The 25,027-nt window shown below is 35.3% G+C and overlaps 1 protein-coding gene across 1 annotated transcript; it reads right to left on the reverse strand.

Annotated features, from left to right (window-relative positions):
- Nucleotides 1-4,349: 4,349 nt before the first annotated feature.
- LOC123319466 lies at nucleotides 4,350-11,891 on the reverse strand. The gene is made up of 2 exons (XM_044906463.1): nucleotides 11,794-11,891; nucleotides 4,350-5,526 (listed from the first exon to the last, which is right to left on the reverse strand). Exon 2 carries the CDS (start codon nucleotides 5,508-5,510, stop codon nucleotides 4,728-4,730), a length of 783 nt encoding a protein of 260 aa, XP_044762398.1. The 5' UTR covers nucleotides 5,511-5,526; nucleotides 11,794-11,891; the 3' UTR covers nucleotides 4,350-4,727.
- Nucleotides 11,892-25,027: the final 13,136 nt, after the last annotated feature.

Below are 25,027 nucleotides of genomic sequence, written 5' to 3' on the forward strand. Positions count from 1 at the left end.
CCAGATGAAGAAAGAATTAACGGAGGAGTTCAACCGAAGATTGAGGAGGATAATGAGAACTGGTCTTAACAGCAAGAATCTGGTAAAAGCGATTAACACCTACGCTTGCTCGGCGCTGAGCTATTCATTTGGTATTATCTCTTGGACGACCACCGATTTAGCAGCTTTACAGAGAAAAATAAGGACGATGCTGACTAAACACAATAAACATCACCCCAAAAGCTCCATAGAACGGACAGAGCTGCCACGACATCTTGGGGGTAGAGGAATTGTTGATTTGTCCAACCGTATGTCCCAGGAAATTGAAGGACTTCAAAAATATTTCTTGAGCAAGGCAGCTTCGTCAGAACTCCATCGAGTAGTGTGTGTTGCTGATACTTCCACACCGTTAAAGCTACACCAGGATCACTTGGAAACCGTCGAACACTCTGCAGAAAGTAAAATGCAGAAACTGATTGGCAAATCTTTGCATGGGAGGCACCAGAATGAGGTCAACCATGATTACGTCGACATATCTGCGACGAACTACTGGTTGACTTCCGGAAGGTTGTTTCCTGAGACAGAGGGCTTTATGCTCGCCATCCAGGATCAGGTGATTCCAACAAGAAATTACATGAAATACATCGCCAAGGATGCCTCAGTGGCGGACGATAGCTGTCGTTATGGCTGTGCGACACATGAAACTATCCAGCACATCACCGGGGGATGTCAGAAGTTCGCGAGCACGGAGTACAAAAATAGACATGATGCTGTTGCCAAGATTCTTCACCAAGAATTGGCACTAAAACACCAACTTCTAACTTCGAAAAAGGTTCCTTATTACGATTACCATCCAGATGCTGTGCTGGAGAGCGAACATCGCAAGCTCTACTGGGATCGCACTGTTCTCACAGACCGGAAAATAACCCACAATAAACCAGACCTCATATTGCTCAATAAGGATGAGGACACAGCACTATTCATCGACGTGGCAATTCCAAATAATAACAATCTTCTAGATAGACACACTGAAAAAATTTCAAAATACAGAAATCTCGAGGAACAGACCAGAAGACAGTGGAAGCTGAAAGATATAAAGACCATCCCTATTGTCATTTCATCTACAAGCCTGATACCGAAGAAACTACTAGAAAACTTCAGTTGGACGAAAATATCTATAGAGTCATGCAGAATGCGGTACTGCTCGCCACGGCGAGAACTGTAAGCAATTACATGGAAACGCAGAGGAACACCGTCTGCTCCGACAGGAAGTGCGGGTGGAGTAGGAATCGAACCTACAGCAGGGAGGCGAGGAGCGACCCGGACCCGACCACCACCACGAGCCCGAAAACCTGGAAAGGGCTCCAACAGAGCTTAATCCTTTTGATATCTGAGATATCTGGGATAAGTGAATTTTCCTCTGGAGAGGAGTGTGAAAGCCGCAAGGCTAAAGTCATAATAATAATTATATATTTCAATCCTTTCAGACATTTGAAAAAAATGTATAGGACACGTACAAGAAGAAAATAACTCGATAGATCGAGAGAAAAATAAACTAATCAATCAAAATTTATACAAAAAAAATTCAGGTATGCTTTAGAAACATTTATCAAGCAGTAATGATTTAACATGATTTTTGAATTGCCTATCGTACATAATTCTATAAGAGTTGGGCAATTTATTATAAAGTTTGATGCCTGTGAATGATGGTGACAATTCATACCTGGCAGTGTTATGTTTTGGTATGCACAGTATTTCCTTATGTCTCGTCTCATATTCATGGAAGTCGGAACACTTATTCAAATGATTCAAATTAGAACGTATATATAAAAGACACTGTAAGATGTAAATACAGGGGAAAGTCAAAATCTTATGTTCCTTGAAAACTGGTCTACATGAATCCTGAGGTCTCAAGTTGAAAATAAGTCGGATTGTTTTTTTCTGGGCCCTGAACGCCCTGTGCTGGGACGAGGGTTTACGAATAATTGATGTAGGATTCAGAGAAAATATTGACAGCTGTGTACAGCCCTAATGCTATTTGTTGAGTTACCCCATAACACAACATTATAACTCAAATGGCTGTAAACCATACTGTAATAAATACCCAGCAACGCATCAGCTGGAAGTGCACTCTTTAGTCGCAATATTGCATAGTATGAACTGTTGATTTTTTTACAAATGTGATCGATATGATCATTCCATCTAAAATGTGTGTCCAAATACAAGCCCAGAAATTTCACACATTCCGTTGACTGCAAATTACCATTCAGGTTTACAATAACAAAAGGTTCAGAAGCTTGGTCACGAATTTGAAATTTAACTATTTGGGTTTTATTAAAGTTAACTATTAATGAGTTTTTGTGACACCAATCAATGAAGCTCTGAATTACAATTTCACAGAGTGATTTAAGTTCCATTAAACTAATTGCTTTGATTGCTACGGAAGTGTCGTCGGCAAAAAGAATTATTATAGAAGCAATAATATAATCAGGCAACTCATTAATGAAGAGTATAAAGAGCAGCGGCCCAAGAACCGATCCTTGAGGTACGCCTAGATCAGACTCATATTCTTGAGATTCATAGTTGTTGATTTGAACATAATTTTTTCTATTAGTAACATAACTGTTGATCCATTCCAGAAATATACCCCGGAAACCTATTTGGTACAACTTGTATAAGATGAAATGGTGATTAAGGCAGTCGAAGGCCCGCGAAAGGTCAAAGAACAGGCCGGCGACGTAGGAACCACTGTCCAAGCACTCATAGACGTACTCCACAAATTCACAGCTCGCAGTCTGGGTGGATCGACCAATTCTGAAGCCATGCTGCCTACTAGTTAGGATGGAAAACTGAGACAAGTAATCATGCATTCGCTTATATACAATTCTTTCGAACACCTTGGAAAGCTGACTAAGTATGGAGATTGGTCTATAATTCGCTATGTTATCGATGTCGTCTTTCTTATGGATAGGTAAAACCCTAGCTAACTCAAGGGCAGATGGAAAGAGGCCTGTGGAAATTGATTCGTTCGCGAGATCGGAGAAATATTCCGCAATTAGAGGGGAGATTGATTTTAAAATTCTGGCAGATATTCCGTCATGACCAGTGCTACTACTATTCTTTAAACTGACAATGGTGTTGTAAACTTCATCTGGCAGTACAGGAAAGAAAAAAAATTATGATTCATCAATTTGTGAGTGGTACACTTGTTTGACATAGAGTTACCATAATAGTTGCTCAGCGCCAGCCTGTTCACCTGACTAAAGTAATTCACGAATGCATCAGCCACTTCCTGAGGGGAAGATAGCTTTTTATCGTCGAGGGTTAGTGTAATATGCTTCCGAGTACTAACTGTGCCGTGTTCATGCTTAACCAGTTTCCAAACTGCTTTGTTAGTATTTGCAGATTCTAAAATGAAATTTCTGTTATACTCAATTTTCGTATCTTTGACCAGCCGAACGTAATCAGACTTGGCTTTTCGGTATTGAACATTAACCCTGAGCGTATTTAAATTTAGAACCAACCAGTGCAAATTACGTAAATGGTCTCTGGCTTGAAGTAATCGATGGTTAACCCACTGTGGTCTTCTTGATAAATTAGAGTTCAATTTTTTCAAAGGACAAGCAATCTCAATTTTGGATTTCAATATATCGATGAAATTTTGGAATTTTTGATCAACGGTTACAGAGTGAATACTATTGAAATCAATGTTGGAAATCAATGAATTGAGTTCATTGAGATTATTTTGAGAAACCATTCTGATTGTTTTAATCTCCCTATTGGTTTTCTCTACTGGGCGATTGACGTATTCAAGGACCACTGCTCTGTGATCGCTAATAAATGGTTCAACAACTGCAACATTCACAAGAGACTTATCAGTATTAGTTACAATATAATCAACTTTGCTGGAAGATGTTATCCCATGCTTATTTGTGAAAACTCTTGTGGGCTCTGAGGAGCCAACGAATAGGTTCAGACTAATAAATAAATCCTCGAGCAGCTGACGTGATAAATCCCCATCGTCCAGGTAATTCACGTTTAAATCACCACATAAGAACACTATTCCATACTTCGAGATACAGTAATTCAGTATATTGTTGTATTCCTTTCAGAACGAACTTAGTTTTTTAAAAAAAACTAACAGAAAGCAGGGTCGCTGTCACCAGGGCAGCTTTATTGAGGTAAAGCTCCGTAAAACCTTTAGTTATGAACACTATTATAGATTGATAGATTGTCACTTTACGAAGGATAACGCACTGTTATTTTTAATTAATTTATTTGGAAGGCACAAGATACAGAAATAGATCAATTGATACGAAAATTAATTTGAACTATGCGATATGAATGAAGAATCAATCTCAACGGTACGATCTGAACTGAACTGAGAGCGTCATGCTGCTGCTTATATATTGTTTTGGAAAATGCTGATTTGAGCAAGAATATGTTAACAATGGGGCCCTTGTATACAGGGTGGCAACATCTCCCCCCTAAAAGAAGATTTTTGATGTACAAGAAGAGCAAAAATCTTTAAAATAAGAATTCCGAAGCAGTATGACACCTTACATGAGGTATTAAAATGTGAAGATATATTCTAACTAAATTATTCAGTAAAATCAAGATTAAAATCAATAAAATATTATGGATACTCAATTAGTGCAAAAATGAGAGCATAGAATTATCAAGAAATTAAGACATTGCAAATTGAACAAGATATTAAAATATATAAGATATATGTAAAATTGCAACAATTAATGAGGATTAATTTTTAATGTCTTATTTGTTCTTCTCTGTGTTTGAGACCCGCTGCTGGAGGCGTCTTCTGGTCTCGATACTCGGATTTCTGTCTCAGAGGAACCTGGGTAATTAAGAAGTTGGAGTTCTGCATCGTAGTAGACTTGAACTGGTTGCTGTATTGGTCTTTTGTGGCATTGGTTGAAGATCTGGAAACATGGACCTGCTTCAATGGCTCTAGGCTCTTTGGTACAGCAGAAGATTCTTCGGAGAATTTGGAACCATCCACACCATTTCATAAAATTGTAGAGGACTATGAGCAAAATGGTACCACATGTAATTGATAGGGCTGTTGTTACCCACGAAGAGTGTTGGATTATGAAAGGCCTATTCAGTTGTTGTTGGAGTTTTTCATCGAATTCTGCTAGCTTGTGTTGAGCATACTTGAGTTCGTGGAGGTTGACACTTGTTAATTTTATTGGTTCCATATGAATTGCGTGGACAGTGAGATTTCTCTTCAATTTCTGGCAGCAATCGTCCTGTATTATACTTGAAGATGGAATTTCATAACTTGAGTTTAGGGAAGCTCGTACTACGCTCGTTTCTAGACTTGTACTATCAGTAAATGCCTTGCAGTGTGAGTTGAGCTTTAGAATACCCATCTTCTCGATGATTTCTTGCTTTAAGAATTCTTCACCACAGATGATAGAGATTCGAGTTGGATTGGATAGGGAGAACAGCCATTCATTGATGTCGGTTTTGTGCCAGATTTCAGCGTCGGCTATGATATTTCTTTTCATGCAGGAGTCGGGAATCCTGTTGACGATTTTCATTAGCAGTTGTACTTCACAGGAAGAGTCGATTTTCTTCATGATTTTATAGTAGTAATAAACGTTTTCGGTACTCAAAGGAATAGGAAGAGAAATATTAGTAGAGATTTTTAGAAGTTCTCGATAATGTGCTTGTGGAGGCAGAATTCTATAATTTATTATTCCATGCTGTATAAGTGAAACATCATTCACGTAATTTTGCAAATTGAATAGGAGTTCATCAGTCATTTCAATGAGCAGTATAAGATGATTTGAAATTTGAGATTCTATTTCATACGCATGTTGAATATTATTAAGATCCTTCGAGAACTGATTAAATTCTTTTGAGTTCTTATTTAAGATTCCTATGTTTTCGTTCATTTTATAAAATGAATTATTAAAATTAGAAATAGAAGATGAAAGAATTGATACTTGTTGCTGCATTAGAACATCAGTTTGTTTTTCGTTATTTATGATTTGATTTATTGCATCTGAATAAAATTGAGCGTCTTCTGAATCCGGGTTACCAGTTAACAATTTAATAGCCGTTCCGACGACGTTAAATAAGCCACGTTTCTTTCTCGGCATATTAATTTGATGAGATATAATTTTATAAATTTCCTAAATTATTGAAACTTTGGTTTTCACGTAACTTAATTGATTTTTACAGTCATTAGAAAGATGCTCTGCCATTGCGATATCACATAGATTAATAGAGTTCGAATAGAAACCTAATATTTGTACGACTTGATATTTGAAATGAGTTAAGTTATGATATGTAAGAATTATATATTTTTCGTTTGATATTTGTGCCTTACCAAGATTATGATATAATAAACCGGAGGATGATTTGATGGGATTGATTTCATACTGATGTGCTTGAAGAAGGACTCGGAAAGTGAATAACTGGAGGAGAACAATTATTTTCGTCATTATCTGCAACAACATAAGGTTTCAATTTATTAAAATGATAAGTTTTTAGTTTCGAAGGACTAATTCTCAATGTTGCTGTCTGATTATTATGTATCTGTTCTATTTTATAAGGTCCTTTGTAATTTGGAGCTAGTTTCTTATTTTTCGCTTTCGACTGTGAGTCATAAAGAAGTACAAGATCGCCTTCATTGAATTGATACGTTCTATTGTGAGTTTTATCATAATATTCCTTGGATTTATTTTTAGACTTTAGAAGATTATCACGAGCAGTTTCTCTTAGTATTTTCAATTTATTTGTGATATCAGTAGCTAGTTCTGAATAATTATTGAGATTTTTCGGATTATTTATTTGTGAGGGAATTCGAGCCCTTTGTCCAAAGACTAATTCATATGGGGTTTTTTGAGTAGATTTATGTATTGAGGTATTATAACTGAACGTTGCAAAGTTGAGGAATTCATCCCAGTTATTACAGTCTTTATTCACATAGCATTTGAAATAATCTTTAAGAGTAAGATGTGTTCTTTCTAAGGATCCTTGCGTTTGAGGGTGATATGGAGATGATTGCTTTTGTTTGATCGACATTAATTTATTAATTTCTTTGAATATTTTCGATGTGAATTCTACGCCTTGATCTGTGAGAATATTGTTTGGAAATCCGAATTGTGTACAGAATTTAAGAAAGTGTATTGCTACCGTTACAGCATCATGTATGTTGAGAGCGTAAGCTTGAATGAATTTCGTTAAGTCGTCTTGAATGGTTGATATAAAGCGATTATTATTTTTCGTCATAGGTAGAGGACCAACTATATCTAAGGCAATTTGTTCACAAAATTTGGTTGAGGTAGTTGTAATGATCATAGGACTTTTATTATGTTTGAAATCAGTTTTAGATTTTTGACATATTTTGCATCTCCTTATATACTTTCGAATATGATCTTTCATATTATCCCAAAAATAGAATTTCTTTATTTTTTCGTATGTGCGTTCAAATCCTTGGTGTCCAGCTAATGGTGAATCATGATTTTCGAATAAAATCTCCTTTATTAAGTTTTCATCACTTACATTAATTCGTTCGTCGCATAAAATTTCATATTCAAAGTCACGAAATAGAAAATATAAGAGACTGAAAAAGGTATCTTCTCGGATTATAGAATTATTTTTAAAAAGAGCTATATTTGGAATCGTGAACTTTTATATGTTGTTAAAATTGAGCATTAGTCTAAGATTAACAAAAGTTGCGAATAAATCTTCGTATGTTACAGATTGATCATTAAATTCTTTTAGAAAGAGAACAAAAATAAATTGATTAGTTAACTTTTTTGCTATTATATCAGTAACTTTAGGATTTTCCGGAAGATCTGTAAAATGAGTTTTTATAAAATCAAGAAATTTGTTCGGAATTGAGTAGTCGCATGACATTGGAATTATAAATGTTTTCATATTGGAAATTGGCGTATTAACAACCTTAGGTTTAGGAATTTTAACTTCTCTTTGATGAAAGCCTTTGAAGTTTTCAAACGTGAGGTCTTCGTCATCTATAGAATAAACAAAATTTTTACTGTATTCATCAGGTAAATTATATATTGTTATACTGATCGACGAATCGTGAAAAATGTATTTAATCATATCAAATATTTTTGGCCAATAAAGATTGTCTAAACCACAACTGATACGAGGGAAAGCTAAATGTGATTCATTATTTTGTTGACATAAAATTTTGAGATTCATTAGAGCTTTGAAAACTGTTTGATAAGTAGGTTTTTGGAAAGAGAGAGCTTTGGTTATGAGGTAATAAATTCTTCGGTTTTGATCACTAATATAAGCCACTTGTCCTACAGTTTTATTTTGAGATTTCAATTCATTTACTTGTCCAAATCTAGTTTTGAATATTAATGCTATTCCTTAACCCATTTTAAAATCCTGAGATACACAATGTGCTAGAGAATGATTAGGTGGCGCTTCGAAAAGATTGCCTAGCTTTTCTTGAATATTGGAAGAATTCTGTATGGTTTTGGATTCGTATTTATTCATGAAGTCATTATATGAGATTTCATTATTATTGTCTTGAATTAAACGACTTAGAGCATCTGCATTCTGATTCAACTTTCCTTTCTTATACACTATTTCATAATCATAGTCCATTAATTTCAATCTCCATCACAATAAGCGACTTGAAGGTTCCCTACAATTTTTCAACCAAACTAAAGGTTTATGATCTGTGCAAATAATGAATTTTTGCCCATAAAGGTATGGTCTGTAATGTTTACAAGATTCAACGATAGCTTATAATTCCTTTTCTGTCGTGGAATAATTTCTTTCAGATTTTGTTAGAGTTTTAGAATAATAACTGATGGGTAAATCTTTTCCAATAGGTCCTTGAGAAAGTACTGCAGCAATAGCATCGTTAATATGAATGTTTCTGAAAAATTAGGAAATTTGATAATTGGTTCTTTTGTAAGGATGTCTTTAAATTTCTCAAAAGACTTCTGACAATCTTCTGTCCATTCGAATTTTTGATTTTTCTTCAGTAAGTTATGTAATGGCTTAGCGATAGCGGAAAAGTTTTCGATGAATTTTCGATAATAACCAATAAGACCTAGAAACGATTTTAATTGTTTAGGATTTTTGGGAACTGAAATATTTTTAATAACTTCGATTTTGTTTTGATTGGGTTTAACCCCTTCTTTTGATACATGATGACCTAGATACGTTATTTCTCGACATAAAAATTCGCATTTATTCGGCTGTAATTGAAGATTGTGAATTTGTAATTGACGGAAAACATCTTCTAGCATCGAATTATGATCTTCTAATGAAGAACCATGAACCACTATATCATCAATATAACAAAAACATTTAGCACCTTGGAGCCCAGATAGTACAATTTTCATAAGTCTTGCTAAACGACTCGGACTGTTTTTGAGTCCCATAGGCATTCTGTTGAATTTGTAAAGTCCTGATGGAGTAGCTATAGCCGTTTTAAATTTATCTTTTTCTTCTAACTCGACCTGATAAAACCCTGATGCGAGATCTAAAGTTGAAAAATAGATTGCATTTCCTAATTGATCTAATATGCTCTCAATATTAGGAAGTGGATAACTATCACCGACCGTTATTTCATTAAGTTTTCTAAAATCACAAACTAATCGCCATTTTTGTTGTCCTGATGCATCTTTTTTCTTAGGAACAATACGAATTGGTGAATTCCACGGAGAATTAGAAGGTCTTAAGATATCTTGATCGAGCATTTTCTGAATCTGTTCATTAGCTTCTTTTTCATGAATTTTAGGTAATCGATAAATTTTAGAATAGATTGGAATGTTAGATGATGTTGGAATTTCATGTTTTAATGTTGGTGTTGAAGTTAAGGAATCGCCTGGTAGATAAATTAAGTTTGAATATTTATGACAAATTTTTTTTTATAATGGATGCTTTTTCTTCCTCATTTAAATGATTCAATCGAAGATTTTCTTCAAGAATTTTATTTCTTTGAAATGCTTCTTTTTTTGAGTGATTCTGATTATAGTTAGTTGAGAGATTTAAATTTATAGATTTTTCCGGTAAGAATTCAATTATTTCCAATACGGGTCTGTCTATTGTGACTTCTTTAGAATTCAAGTTGAGAATTGGAATACGAGCTTTTGAATTATCATTTGTAACAAGAGTATTGGGTATAAGAACGTTATCACATATTGTTAATTTCTCAATGAGTCCCTGTCTCAAATTGCCAACAATATCGACTTCAGCAATAACTTCGCATCGAGAAGGAATGATTATTTTATCTTCTTTAATTTCATTGTTGAAACGAATACGGTGTCCGTTTATAATTGCAACATTGTCTGCATAATTAAGAAAAGCTTGTTGTTCTTGGAAGAAATCGTTACCAAGCAACCCGTCGAAATGAGTCTGTATTTTTGCAGCGTTTATAACATTGAATTTATGAACAATATTTTTGGACGATATTGACAAGGATATTTCCGTTGTTCCAATTGTATTGATAGGCATATTAGGATTTATTCCATTCAATAAAACAATATCATTTTTATCAAGATGAGTTTGGCTAGGAATAAGTGCATCATGTTTTATAATGGAACAGGCCGCTCCTGTATCAATTAAAAGAGTTACATATTCTTTAGGAGAATTTGGGATTTTGAATGTTAGAAATTTTAATTTATCATGAGGAATATTAGACTTATTGTGAGAACTGTTTATTTTTGGATTTAATTGAATGCCTTCTGAATGATTTCGTCGGAATCCTGGGCATTCTTCAGGTCCGAACTTTCCCCGTTTAAATGATTGACTTTAGAATTGTTAAATTCTCGTTTCCTACATTCTGATATTATATGACCTGATTTTTTACAATAATTACAAAACTTGTAAGATTTAGCGTTTGGATTTGAGGTTTAATTAGGAGGACTATTTTGTCTAGAAGTTGAGGCATGATTATTAACGTTTGAATTATTCTTTACGAAATTATATCTTTCATTCGAAGGATTAGGAGGTCTATTATTCATATTATAATTACGTTTATAGTTATGATTTTGAAAATTAGGAGTTGTGCCATTCCTTTGATTATTTTGGAAAGAGGTTCTTTGATGATTTGAATAATTTCTTTGATTGGTAATACGATTCATAGAATTAGATTTAGATTTGGTATAATTTATAATTTTTTCCTCTTGAAGAGCAATAGAATAAGCTTCATTCAAATCACCTATATTTCTAGCTCGAAGCATTTGACTTATTTCTGCTTTGGAATGAATGATGAACCGTCGAAGAGCAGTTTGTTGAATTGATTTTTTCAATCCCGGAAGTTCGTCAGGATGAGAACAACTCAAGATTTCAGCTTGAATGCATTCGTTTTTCACTTCTTCCAGACGTTTGAAGAAATCAGTTATGTTTTCATACGGCGCTTGTCGAATGGTTTCAAGTTCTTCGTGCGTTTGAACTAAATGTTTCGTTTGGCCATAAAATTGTTTCAAACGAATTTTTAATTGAGTCCAAGGAGTTATGTCCGATAATTCTAATTCATTAACGACACTAGCTGAGAGTTGTGATACAACATAGAGCAATAAACTATCGATTTGATCAGGCGAAGCAAGTGAAAAAGCAGAATTTCTGTTTGAAGGTATTGAGTTCAGATCGATTTCCATCGAAGGGTTTGATAAACTTAAAGAGAACTGTTATTGGGAGATTATTTGAAGAACTTTCGTCGTCGGAGAGATCGTCATTTTGAGGAATATTCTCAATTTCAGGATTTGACATGATGAAGGATTTAAGGAAATTGATTTCACTTGAGAACGATTATATAAATGATGGTTGATAAACAGAAAATTGACTTACGTTTTTCTCGAGGGAATTAGGAATTTGAACCCGTGCGTAGACTCCAGTAGTCAGGTGAATCTGAGGATCCAGTTACACAGGTGGATTCTTCTGCGTAGACTCCGCTAGTCCGGTGAATCTTGAGAACCAGTTACAGAAGAGGGAAGCAGCTTTGGCTTATAGCTTGGGGTCCTTTCCTATTCAAAAATAAATGAATATTGCCAGTTGGGGGACGATAAACACTGATAACGCAGAATGATGACATACCGAGATTATACTTAACCCAGCACATTTCACAGTGCATTTCAACTGAAAACTTATCAATGTTCAATTGCTCAACTTGAAGTTCGGAAAGCACATAAATTGCACATCCTCCATGTATTCGAGAGCCCCTAGAGTAATAGGCACCAATCTTGTATCCTGGGATGGACATGTGAGGAATCTGCTCCGGTGAGCACCAATGTTCGGCCACGCTGACGAAGTCAGGTTTCATAGAGCCAAGAAACATCTCCAAAGTAGTGAACATGTTAGAAATACTTTGAGTATTTAACTGGATTATTTTCAGTCTTGTAGATGTTTGAATGTCGAAAGAATTGTTAGAATTCACAAACTTGTAGGTTCTGCTCGGCGCCGACTTAAAAAAAATTTGTTCACTGTAACACCTTCGGGCCAGAAAGTGGGATCATTCAATTGGGATATATATTCTGAGGGAAAACTCAACTTGAAAGAAGAATAAATGTCAGGTTGTTTCGTTTAATTGTTCGCATATGAAGTTCGGAATAGACTTATTAAGAAATTTATTTATATCATCGACTGTAGTTGATGGATCAAGACGAGAGACATGAATATGGGATAGATATTTTTTGGGTGCACTGATAAGAGTAGTAGTCTTAGATGATCCAATTATGAGACTACTGCGTTTTCTTAGTTTATGAACATCAGAAGGTATTTCGTTTCGGTTTTGAATCGACTTCTTTCTTTTAGATTTAACAGTTGTCCATTCTGAAACACCGACCTTATCCTGGGATCCTACATTTTTATTCACAATTCGAGGAGCCCCTTCATCAAGTCGAGACGACTCCGTAGAAACATCAAGAAACATCAACAGACAGTTCGACGCCCTCTGAATTTGGTTCCGTGTGTTTCATACTCTTATCATCAAGGGAATTCCGGTCGGCTGTTATCACAGATGTAGTATTGTTATTGATCTTTTTTAAAGATTGAATTTCCTCGATAAGTGCGTTCATTTGAGCATTCTGCGAGATTATTATGCTTTTCAAACTCGCTATTTCAGAATACAGCGGGTGAAGAGCCTCCTGAATTGCTCCTTTAATAAAGGCATTTATTGGAGTACCCATTTCGGATGAATCACCTCGAAGAGCCGCGGATCCCGAAGAAGTTTCACACCGATCACAGATCCAATTGGTTATGGGTCCATCCTCACGCATTTTATTGAAATTTTCCACAGATATATTCACACACTTGATATGAAAACTGCTTGTACAAATCTTGCAATCGATAGGACCGTCATACCTATCAATCTTGAGAGAACATTGAGAGCAAGTTATACCTCGTACTCGCGACATGACGGCGGAACGATAATATCAATTAATATTAAAAAACTATTTTCATTTAAACTTTTATTCGACAGTAAGTCTCAAAAGTTGCATACTCTTAACCTGAGGAATAAAAAATCCTTGAAAAGAAAATATTGAATTTAATGTTAGCAAAATATCATATATTTTTATTGTGTATGCTGGCCTGATGACGAAATAATGATAATCCGAAATCGATCGCCTAAGAATTAAAATATAATAAATTTTACTGCGTTTCCTTTAATTTCTACTTAATCGATTAAAAAATTGATTGAAAAAAGAGACAAACAGGGTTGAAGAAAGTGCTATTTAGAATTGAGGGCCTCTCATTCAAATAGTAGCCCTGATCTCCTAAAAGCTACAAATATCAGACGGTATTGAATATATACAATGTTGGTGAATATATAGAATGTTTAATCTGGATCTAAACGACTTATATTTTAGCTGAATGTTTCCACAGTCCGAAAGATTGTGACTGAAGAGGATAAATAAGAATTTCCTTTTATTGGGAGACCCAACGAAGTGGTAAAATTGAAGAATTTTATTTTAAGATGAACGAATGAGAAAGTTTTTAAGAACAAACCGGCGTGAAGTTGTCCACATTCACACAAACACTGCACGAAAAAAAATTGGTTCGATAAATTCTCGGTACCGTAAGGGAGTTATTATTATTATTATTATTTAATATTGATAAGAGAAGAGGCAGGAGCCTATAACTCTCAGATACATACAGATAAAAAAAAACACACTGACAGCGCAAGACGTACAAGAGTTCAAAAAGAATTATAACGATACAACCAAAAAGAGAATGCAAGAAAAAAGAGAATGAGAATTACGATACAGTCAAGTGCCGATTAAGACGGTTTTTGAAAGCGTTCACTGACGGGGCGCATACCACTTCACTAGGCAGTGCGTTCCAAGCTCGGAATACACGATTGGAGAAAAAATGCTCACGAACGGTACACTTGAAATTTCCGCGGTACAGCTTGAGACGATGATCACGGCGGCCCGCCTGATCCATCACAAACAGACCAGTCTTATCACATCCGAAAAGCCCGTGGAGGGCGCGATAAGCCACGATGAGATGAGAATTATGCGGAAAATATTGTTTGATTCGTGCAATTTTCATAGCAAAATCATACTATATGAAACAACCCTTCTCTTTTTCTTTGACAGGTCATCAGAGATGTGGACGTTGGTAGTTTATGAGAAATAATTCGATAACTTTTTTGAATGAAGAGTACCGCCTCCTGTTTCTAGAATTTGTTTAAAGAAGGAAAAATGAACCGAATGATATCAATCCTATAGTTTGTCAGGCCTTCAGGGAGTAAGAGGGGGCAGTTTATGAGAAATAATATGATAACTTTTTAAAATGACGAAGTACCATTTTCTGCTTCTAGAATTTGTTTAAAGGAGGAAATATGAATCGAATGACATCAACCCTATAGTTGATCAGGCCGCCAGGTGCTCGTTCATTTACAGTGACGGCCTGTGCCCTTAAGGTGTGGTTCGGCCAGATCCAGGATATACAGGGAAATATCCTGGAATAAAATTACTATCTATTTTTTTAACCCATAAATTTAAATCCCAACATAATTTTTGTTTTTCTGAGATTGAATATTGATATATTTTTTGTTAATTGAAGTTTTAATGATAAGTTGGATGGGGTTGCGGCCAAGGGGTTGAAGAAAAATATTCAATTTTATATCGCAAAAATAAGTCCAATCGGAACTCAATTGACTTATTTCTGTTCTTATTTCAATCTCTTTTCAATTGATCTCTTGGTCTCCTTCGGTAAATTCGCATTCCCTTTTTGTCTTCCTCTGGGTCGTAGTCCACTAGTTTCCTGAGTTCTTGATTGGAATGGTTTTTCGCTGTTTCGAATAATTTCTCTGCTTTTCTGTTCATGAATTCCGCTATGGTTTCCCATTTCAGGTCCCTATAAATCTTTCTATTCCTGACTAACCAAGATGCATCTATTGCAAATCGTAGCAGCTTGTTTTCAGTGGCCTGAATTCTTTTGATGTGGCTCTTTGCCGCAAATCCCCAGGCAACTGATCCAAAAGTCAGTTGAGGCCTAGCAACGGCTTTGATTATCTTCAATTTTGTTTCTTTCGACATGTGGCTTTTTCTTTCTACCAGAGGGTAGAGTCTATTCATTGCTGCTTTCGTTTTGTCGATTGCTTATTTGATATGACTTTTCCAAGTAAGTCCTTTGTCAAACGTTATTCCTAAATAGGTTGGTGGTGTAAGGATCGAAATTAAGCAGGAGAATGATACTCTGTCAGTTCGCCGACGTTTCGGAAAAATATTTTTCCATCTTGAGAGGGGATTTAGAAAATAAAAGTTGATCTCCATTTCATCTTCCACTTTTTGTTAGTTGGTTCATTTTCAATAGGGAGTAATGAAATCTACTGAGTTGTTGAATATCAGATCTAGAGTTCACTGAGTCATGGACACTTATCTGCAGCATTTCATAAATCAATCGATTACTCAGGAATGACTCCCTATTTAGTATGTGGACGTCTTCAAAATTAAAGATATGTCCCGCGTTCACACAATGCTCGGCTAAAGCTGTTTTGGGGTTGGATATCGGCAAACGAACAGATCTAATATGTTCTTGGACTCTGGACTTCAGATATCCTATATAAACTTGAGAACAGTTCAAACAATCGATCCTGTAAACGACGTTGGAGTTCAGAAAGGTTGGTGTCGGGTTTTGAATAATACTGAAAAAGTGTCTACCTGCGGTGTTGAAGGACAACCTAACGTCCTCCTTTTTAATAATTTTTGAAAGTCTTTCTGAGAGACCTTTGATGTAAATGAGTATGTGGTAACTTGAAACTGCATTCGGAGGTTCCTTAGACGTAATGCCCTGGGGTGGGGGGAGTTTGGGGGGCTCCCTCAAAATTTTGTCAAGGAGAGACGCCGGATAGCTGTTGCCCAATAAAATAGACCTGATTTTTTTAAGGTTTTTTTCGTGAAATCTGCAATCAGACAGGTTTAAAGCTCTGAAATTCAGATTTCGTATGATGTTTACTTTACGTATCATGGCATGATGGGAGTGAAAACCTATATATCTACCAGAGAAAGTAGTTTTATGGTACCAATCGACATATAAAACATTTTCGTCCACACACTCAACTCTCATGTCAAGAAAATTCAGAGCGTTATTTGATTCCAACTCTAAAGTGAATTGTAATTTAGTGTGAAAAGATTAGAATGTGTCCAAAACGAGTGGTTCAGTTGTAACAGGTATAGCAAAGAAAATTTAATCAATGTAGTAGTTTAAAAATGGGCACCCAGAAAGGCAATCGGGAAAGACAAAAATTCTGAAGTTTCACCATTACCATGTCACAGCAAATTTGTGAAACACAATTTCCCATTCCGAAACCAAAAATCTGATGATAAAATTGTCCGCTGAAACAGAAATAGATGCTGGCCATCAAAAAGTTGTAAACCAACTTGAAAGTATTGAAATCAAAATCGGGTGAGGGGTCGGAAACTACATTCCAACTTTCTTCAATGATCTGCAGTGCTAAATCTGTAGGTGTGTTGGTATAGAGAGAAACGACATCAAGTGATACCAATATATAGTCAATTGGTAGTTTGGTTCCATTTATCGAATTGAAATAATCAAAGGAGTTCCGGACATAATGTTCATCTTTGACGAATATTGGCTTCAATAGATCGGCGACAAATTTTGACAACTCATGAATAGGGGAACCTACAAAGCTCAAAACTGGCCTAAACGGTACGCCACTCTTGTGTTTCTTAGGAAGAAAATACATCTTAGGGAAAATGCCGTTATTACAGGTCTTCCGATATTAGGTCTTTGTTCAGCAGGATATTGACGAATCTATTATTCTTGCTCTGGATGCGAACTGTGGGATCAGATTCCAACGTTTGATAGGATGTGCATCATTGAGAAGTTCCGTTCATTTTCCCAAATATTCATCTCTGCTCATAATCACAGGAAGGTTCCTTTGTCAGCCCTCAAGACAACTATGTGATCTTTATTGTTCGAGAGAAACGTCTGAGGGACTGAAAGATTTAGTATAGTGGTATGAATTCAAAAAATTCATGATAGTGTTAACAACTCTTCCCCAAATCAAATCTTTATTCTCAAAGTCGTGTTTACTGATAACCCTCTCGCAGTCAACGATCACGTCCATCACAGGTATTGTTTTGGTGTAAGGAAGATTGAATTTATGATCTATGCTGAGAAAATACTGCACATGATTGGGTATGAAGAGATCAGAAAAGTTCACAATCCATTTGTCTGTAGTAGTTTGAAGACAACAAGGTACTCGCATATCCATTAAGTTATTAAACTCGACAATTTGTTTATTTCTGGTGAAATTTGAAACTATAAAATCTATTCTGTCTGGTCGGAAAGAGAAGAACAAATCTTCTGGTATTTCATTTCTAAGTTTTGACCTTATTACGTCAATATTATGTTTAATCTGTCTTAATTTCCAATGATAAGAACATATCTCAATATTAAGCACTCGAAACTGAAACTGAGTCAGTGCGTTGTAACAATGGTTGACAAAGGGACTGTTGGACAGAACCAGACTAGAAATACAGTTAACGTATCGTGTGATATGAGAAGGTAAAACCTTATATTTCCTATATGTCTGTCGTTGTACTTTGTTTCTTCGATATGGAGGGGTTGTTCTGACAGACACATAGGTCTTGTTAAGAGTTTTCACGAAGGAAGCGGAATAAACGATCCAACAGCGTACATCCTGAGAAAGATGCTGGACTTCACCGAAACCAATGTCAAACTAATCAATATGAAATCAAGAAGAATTTTGTCCACTTTTGAAAATCTACAGTCAGATATCATTAAGAACAACATAGATTCAAATACGAAAAGGCACAACTACAAAATGAAGAATGAAGACACATGCACTACGAGCAGAAGATTTGGAAATTGTTAAAATAAAGATTGAAAAAGGGACCGAACCCGAAACGTCTTATATTTGACTTAAATTAAATAAATTAAGTTTAGAAAATTCCAGACGATCAATTAATTTAACACAACAATAAATTGGTGGAATAAATATACCACCAAACAAAGTTATCAGCCACGATTGAAATTATGACAAATAACCAAAGATGTACACAGGAGGCCAGAATGGGACATCTGGCAGAACAACCCCTCCATATCGAAAAAACAAAGTACAACGGCAGACACGTAGGTTTGGTCAAGAGGTTCCATGAAGGAAGTGGAATAAACGATCCGACAGCGTATATCCTGAGCAGGTCGGGGATCCAAGATTTCGGGCCGATTCACCTTAAAAAAACATAATAAAATGAATTTCGTGAATACCTACCGAGGCTGAAAACCACTTTTCTCCGCTATAAAAAATTAGTATTATTCCAATAATATACCAACTTAATGAATGCTACGTTGCTATTACTATAAGGCCCGGTTGTTGAGTTCAGGATGAGGCCGAGATTTAAGATGATCCTAGATAATCTGACAGAACTGAACTGAAATGTCAATATCAATCTAGGATAAACTTTAATCCCGAACTGAACAACTGCTATACATGTAGAGTTTCGGATTTTGCGAGAATCTACTACTTTTTCTTCAGAACAACAACTACGCTGAAGGAAATGTGATTGACTGTTAGCGACGCGGAATATCAACCATCTAAATTCTGTAGTCCATACAAATTTTTTTGAACTCTCATCATACTATATAGCAGTCGGATACTGAAATCCGTCATTGGTCAAAATGAGTTGTCAGTTCATAGACTGACCAACATTTTCGAAAGCTATTGATCTATTAATTAAATCGTTCTATAATTGGTCCTAAATTGACAGTCGTATTGTGAAAAACGATCTGCAGCGGATTATCTAAACACGAAATAAATTCTGAAATGTTTCGGATCATAAGGTTAATTGAATAAGTATCTTGTTCGTATCATATGTTGAACTTCATTATTCTAAATATTCTTCAATGAATGAAAATATAATATCAACACACATAATTTTTTGATTTATTGGTCATCAAATCATTAAATAAATCGTTTCTCGAAAAGTTTCGAGTCTTGGGGCAAATATAATATTGAATTATTTACATCATTATTTGTCGAACTTCAAAGTTCTGAATGAATTAAAATCTAAACTTGACAATATACGAGACAGTTTTCGCAAGAGTTTTAATGAAATCTGAAAATTTTCATCATTCTGGAGCATTCTGGACATCAATAATTCTCGAATCATCCATGGCATAAATTCAATTTTATCCAATATAACACGCAAAACGAAATGTTACTCGAACTCATCTTGAGCAATTCTCTCCTGAAAAGCTCGAATCAGGTAGAAAAGTTTCAACCCTTCGGATCAACATTAACACGTGTTTTGCAGTAAACAGATGCCGATTTCATTTTCAACGGGCAATGTAACCAGGGTCGGGGGGATGAACCAGAGTCTCTGGATGAACGTTTCTCACAACAAGAAGAATTTGAATTTTCATATGAGGGTGAGGGCATTTGTTTCAAAATTTTCAGAGTACAAGGAGTATACAGGGTGTTTCACGAGTAAACAGACAAATGAAAACCGTGAATAGAGGGCATTGCGCTGAGTTCAAAATCACCCCATATACAGGGTGTCCCAAAACTAGTGAAGCAAACGTCACACCACGATAGAGTAAACCAAATATTATCGAATGACACCAACATTAGTTCAACGAAAACGTACCGTTTCCAAAATAATCAGAATTTTATTAAAATACCTAAAGTTTCCGATTTTCGAACTATTCTTCTTAATAACAGGGCCAGTTTGTGAAGAAGGATATCGATTTTAAATTATATTGAACTAAGATTATTGTTTTATCTCCCCTAATTATTTTAAGTAGTTAATCGATAACCATAACCTAAGTCTCGACCTAAGTTGATGTTAATTGAAACAATTGTTTTTTCTACATGATTTTCAATACTCAGATTAAACAGGGGTGATAATATGGGAGAAAAACGCTATCCTTAATCACAAATTTGCCTTGTAATTGAAAAAATAGTTCGAAAATCGGCAACAATAGGTTTCCTCAGAAACCGTTCATTTTCGCTCAACTAATGTTTGTGTCATATTCGATAGTATTTGATCTACTCTATCGTGGTGTGACGTTTGTTTCGATAGTTTTGGGGCACCCTATATATAGGTTTCTTCAGTGTTTTTTGAAATTTCTCGAATTTCCGTTCGGCTATAACACCTGAAATTCTCTATCAAGTCGACTGAAAATTTATATTTAGCCTTGAGTTGTTAATTTCATTGAAACAGAGCATTTAAATTCGACAAAAATCAGGACCAGGCTCAGTGAGGCTTTACTTAACTTCAAACTCATAAAAACACCGTGTATGTAGTTTTTCAATAATAATTTAAACTTTTTTGCTATCTGCATTATTATTGTCTCAAAATGAATTGATTTTTGGGTTGCCACACCTGTTGATCATGTTCTGGAAAAAATTGTTTTGGTCAGACGCCTCTAAGGAATAGAGGACTTCATGAAAAATAGAAATTCTTAATTGATTTTTTTCAAAGAAATGAAATGAATGTGTTCAACAATTATACCATATTCGGTCTTCAAAATAGTCATTCACAATGATGAAATGTTTCAAAATTGATAATGCACAAATATGGATGGAAGAACTACGCTATCTTGAAACTAAATATTAAAACTTGATCTTCAGAATTAATCTATTTTTCTATGGACAACTAGTTGTGTGAATGAAAACAAAGAAAGAAATCGCGGGGTGTCAGATCTGGAGATCTAGCAGTCCAATGTTGGGGTGCTACCGTTCAAATGAAATGACCTGAAATACTGATAAATACTTTTTCTGGTGCATGAATATCATCAATGTTTCAATAACAAATTGTAATAAGACCAGACCAATCCATAGATTTCCATAGATCCAAAAATGAATATAACGGAATAAGTGAAGAATTCGAAAGTGCATTTATCATACTTATTCGAAGTGCCAATCATTACTTTCACTAAAAGACCAAATGAGGTGAAAATCAATTCGAAAAATTACTTCAGGTCCACGTTGTCCATAAAAAGCGATTCATTCGGAAGATATCAAGTTATAATTATTATTTTCATGATAGCGTAGTTTAGTATTGCTATTTTTGTTCATTATCAATAATAAAGCTTATTATCACTGTGAATGATTTATCTGAATAACCAGATATGCTAAAATATCAAAAACGAAAAAATTCAGTTGAACATTTCGAATTCCATTTTAAGATTTCCACATCTGATTGGCGATCATATTCATACCATTAATTATTTTGAAGTAGAAGTCAATATGCAGCGCTGTTTTTTCTAGAGGCATTTCACCACCAAATAATTATTCATTAAAAATTATCCACTGATAAAGCATACCAAAATTTCATTGATTTTGAGATAATCTATGCAGATACCTGAAAAATTCAAAATTATGACGAAAAAAACTACACAGTGTTTTGCATGAGTTTAAGTTTGAATATGGCCTGAATGAGTCCGGTCCTGTGTTCGTCAACTTTTAATGTTCTGTTTTATTGAAACTTACAAGCTTAAGCGGATTATGAGTTTTTAGCCGAATACAACTGAATTATTTGGAGTTATAGCTGAACGAAAATTCGGGAAATTTGAATAAACTCCTCTGTATATCGGAAACGGAATGCACAAGACACACATATGAGGTGTTTTTGAACTCAGCTCAATGCCCTCTATTCACGGTTTTCGTTTGTCCGTTTACTTGTGAAACAACCTGTGTACTGAAAAATCGCAAAAGACACGTCGAGCAATTAAGAAATGCCATTAAATCGAGGAGTTTCTTTTGATCCGCTATGATGGAAAATGTCAATATCCAGATATTATTATCATTTATATAATAATATCTCGAAAACCAAGGCACTTTTACCAAACGTAAAATATATTTATCTGAACCGCCATAGAGTCCTCTACCCGCAGGATCCATATTATCCATTCATTACGCCACACCCTGTATAATTATCACATTATATCAATGTATTGAAAATAAACAGACATGAATACGAGCCAGTTGTTTTGTGAGGTGAAGCCCCTCTTGCTTCAAATATCTTTTAATTATTTTGACTACTATTCACCCAAGATGATTTTTGTTGAAGAATTCAACATTCTTGTAATTATCCGTTCATTTCTTCAAGAGATACCCATTCCCTACCACCTTTGATTATTCAACTCAATGCTAACACTTCATCGAATGCATTTCATCTTCGGGTTGATTTTTTTGAATTCTACAACTGATGTAACGTCTTCAACCTCCAGCCAAAGAAGATAAACAACAGTAATTCTCCTCAAGCTACTGATCACTTGTATTTTCCATATAAATAAATAGATTTGGTATGTCTTCAATCAGTTTGTATAAACGTCAATTATGTTCGTTACATATTTTCGACTTAATATTTTCCGAAGTGATTTGACATTGTGATGAAATACGTAATTACTGAGAGTCTCACGTAGAACGGACTACGAAGCACTGATTTAAAACTCAAGAATGTTTTGACAAGCGTCTTAACCCAATATTCTCGTACCATACAGAGTGAAAGGTATCCAATTTCGATGACCAATCCAGTGCTAAAATGAAAGTGAATGAAGTATAGAAGCCGAAAGTAAAACGTATATCTTTGTTGATTCATTCGGGAAAAACATTTCAATGGATTTCCTGATGTCGTGAATATAATACCCAAAAATTAGATTACTATTTCATACCAGAACAAATTCGGTAAAATTGTCTTTGGAATCAATCTTATATATCACGAAAAATTTCATTGTCATGTATCATTCATTTTGGGACCTATATGGTATTAAACTCCCCTATCGGACGAAGTATCGTAGACATAAGCATATTTATTCAAAACTGTCCAAATTCATTTACACCGAGATCACGAACCTTATCAATCAATTATCAGCGTATGAAGTTTATTAATATTATCTAGTATCGTTCTCGAACTATTTACAGGTTTCAATATGTGTGAATGAATCGGAAGAGCAGCTGTATTCTATATATGAGTAGAATTCGAGCTGTCTTACTTTCTGTCCTCCTAAAATCTGACAACGTTGCGGGAGGTGAGAGCGCACTACTAATGAGAAATATATGCGGAGGTAGTAAGGTCTGATTCGTTTGAAGAAAAATTTTTCGATAAAAATCTTTTCCCCTCTTTAGGTACCCATGCTATTTACCTTCCCCTCTACATATATAAACAAAAATTATTCCAATTATATAACTCCTTCACCCGGAGGTCAGGTCGCCCAATGAACTTAACGGAGGTAACAACGCACTACGGGTTCATATATATATATATATATATATATATATATATATATATATATATATATATATATATATATATATATATATTTTTTTTTTTTTTGTCAATCACCTTTCAGGGAATTACGAAATACCACCGGGCTCTGGGAGCCAAAGTGGAATCAAGAGTTATGAAGGAAGCGTCTTACGATACGTGTAGTGCCCAGTATGACCTCCTTCTGGGCACTCGAGACAACATAGCTGTCAAGTTCCAACAGCTTTGTATTATCAACAAGATGTTCTTCTACGAGTCCGATATATATATCGGATTTTTTCCGAAGAGAATCTTCTGAATCTTGCCACTACAGCCTCCTCTACTTCATTTGAGGACATATATAGGGAAACTAATTTTGAAGACGCTTTTATGCAGTTTTCCAGTATTCTGAAGATTCTGCTTGACTCCGCTTGCCCCATCAAACATAAAAAACTTCTGAATGACCGGAAAACTCAGTGGATAACTGAGGAAATAAGGACAGCAAATCGCGAATTGAAAAATTCTCATTGGCTTTCTCAACAGTTGAAATCTGACAGGACCAGAGAACTCTACATCACAAAGAAAAAGGAGTACAAGAAAATGTTGAACCTGGCCAAGTTCAGTTTCCATAAAAATCTCATAGATAGTTCTAGCAACAAGGTCAAAACAATATGGAACCTAGTTCGGAGGCAGACTGCTAACAAGAGCTACCGCAGTTCAATCACTTTGAATATAGACGGGAGAATACATTGTGACGAATTGGAAGTGGCTAATATTTTCGCTGAATATTTTTCCAACATTTGTTCTGCAAGTTTAAACCAGCATTTCCGGAACGGGCTATCGAGCTCCTGTACAACTGAGCCGCTATCGGATAGAAACTTCTTTTTCTTTCCGGTAGTTACCGAGGAGGTCCATGCCGTTATCAATGGCCTGAAAAATAAAAATAGCTCTGGGTATGACATGATTTCCGTTAGGGTTTTGAGGGTTCTCTCACCTTATATCTCTGAGCATCTCGCCCATCTGATTAACTTGTCGGTCACTTCAGGCAGGTTTCCTAGCGTCTTAAAAACTGCTAAGGTTATTCCCGTACACAAGAAGAATGCTGCTGACGATATTGCGAATTATCGTCCAATATCTCTCTTGAGCACTCTGTCGAAAGTCATGGAGAAACTAATTCTCAATAGAATGTTGGATTACTTAAATAAATTTTCGTTGATCACAGAAAGCCAACATGGCTTTCGACTCAACCGGTCGACCAATACAGCTGCTTGCGACTTGATCAATTTTGTATACGACTGCTTGGATGGCGAATCGCATGTGGCAGGACTTTTTTTTGATGA

This window comes from Coccinella septempunctata, chromosome 8, assembly GCF_907165205.1.
Source record: "Coccinella septempunctata chromosome 8, icCocSept1.1, whole genome shotgun sequence".
NCBI classification, from domain to species: Eukaryota; Metazoa; Arthropoda; class Insecta; order Coleoptera; family Coccinellidae; genus Coccinella; species Coccinella septempunctata.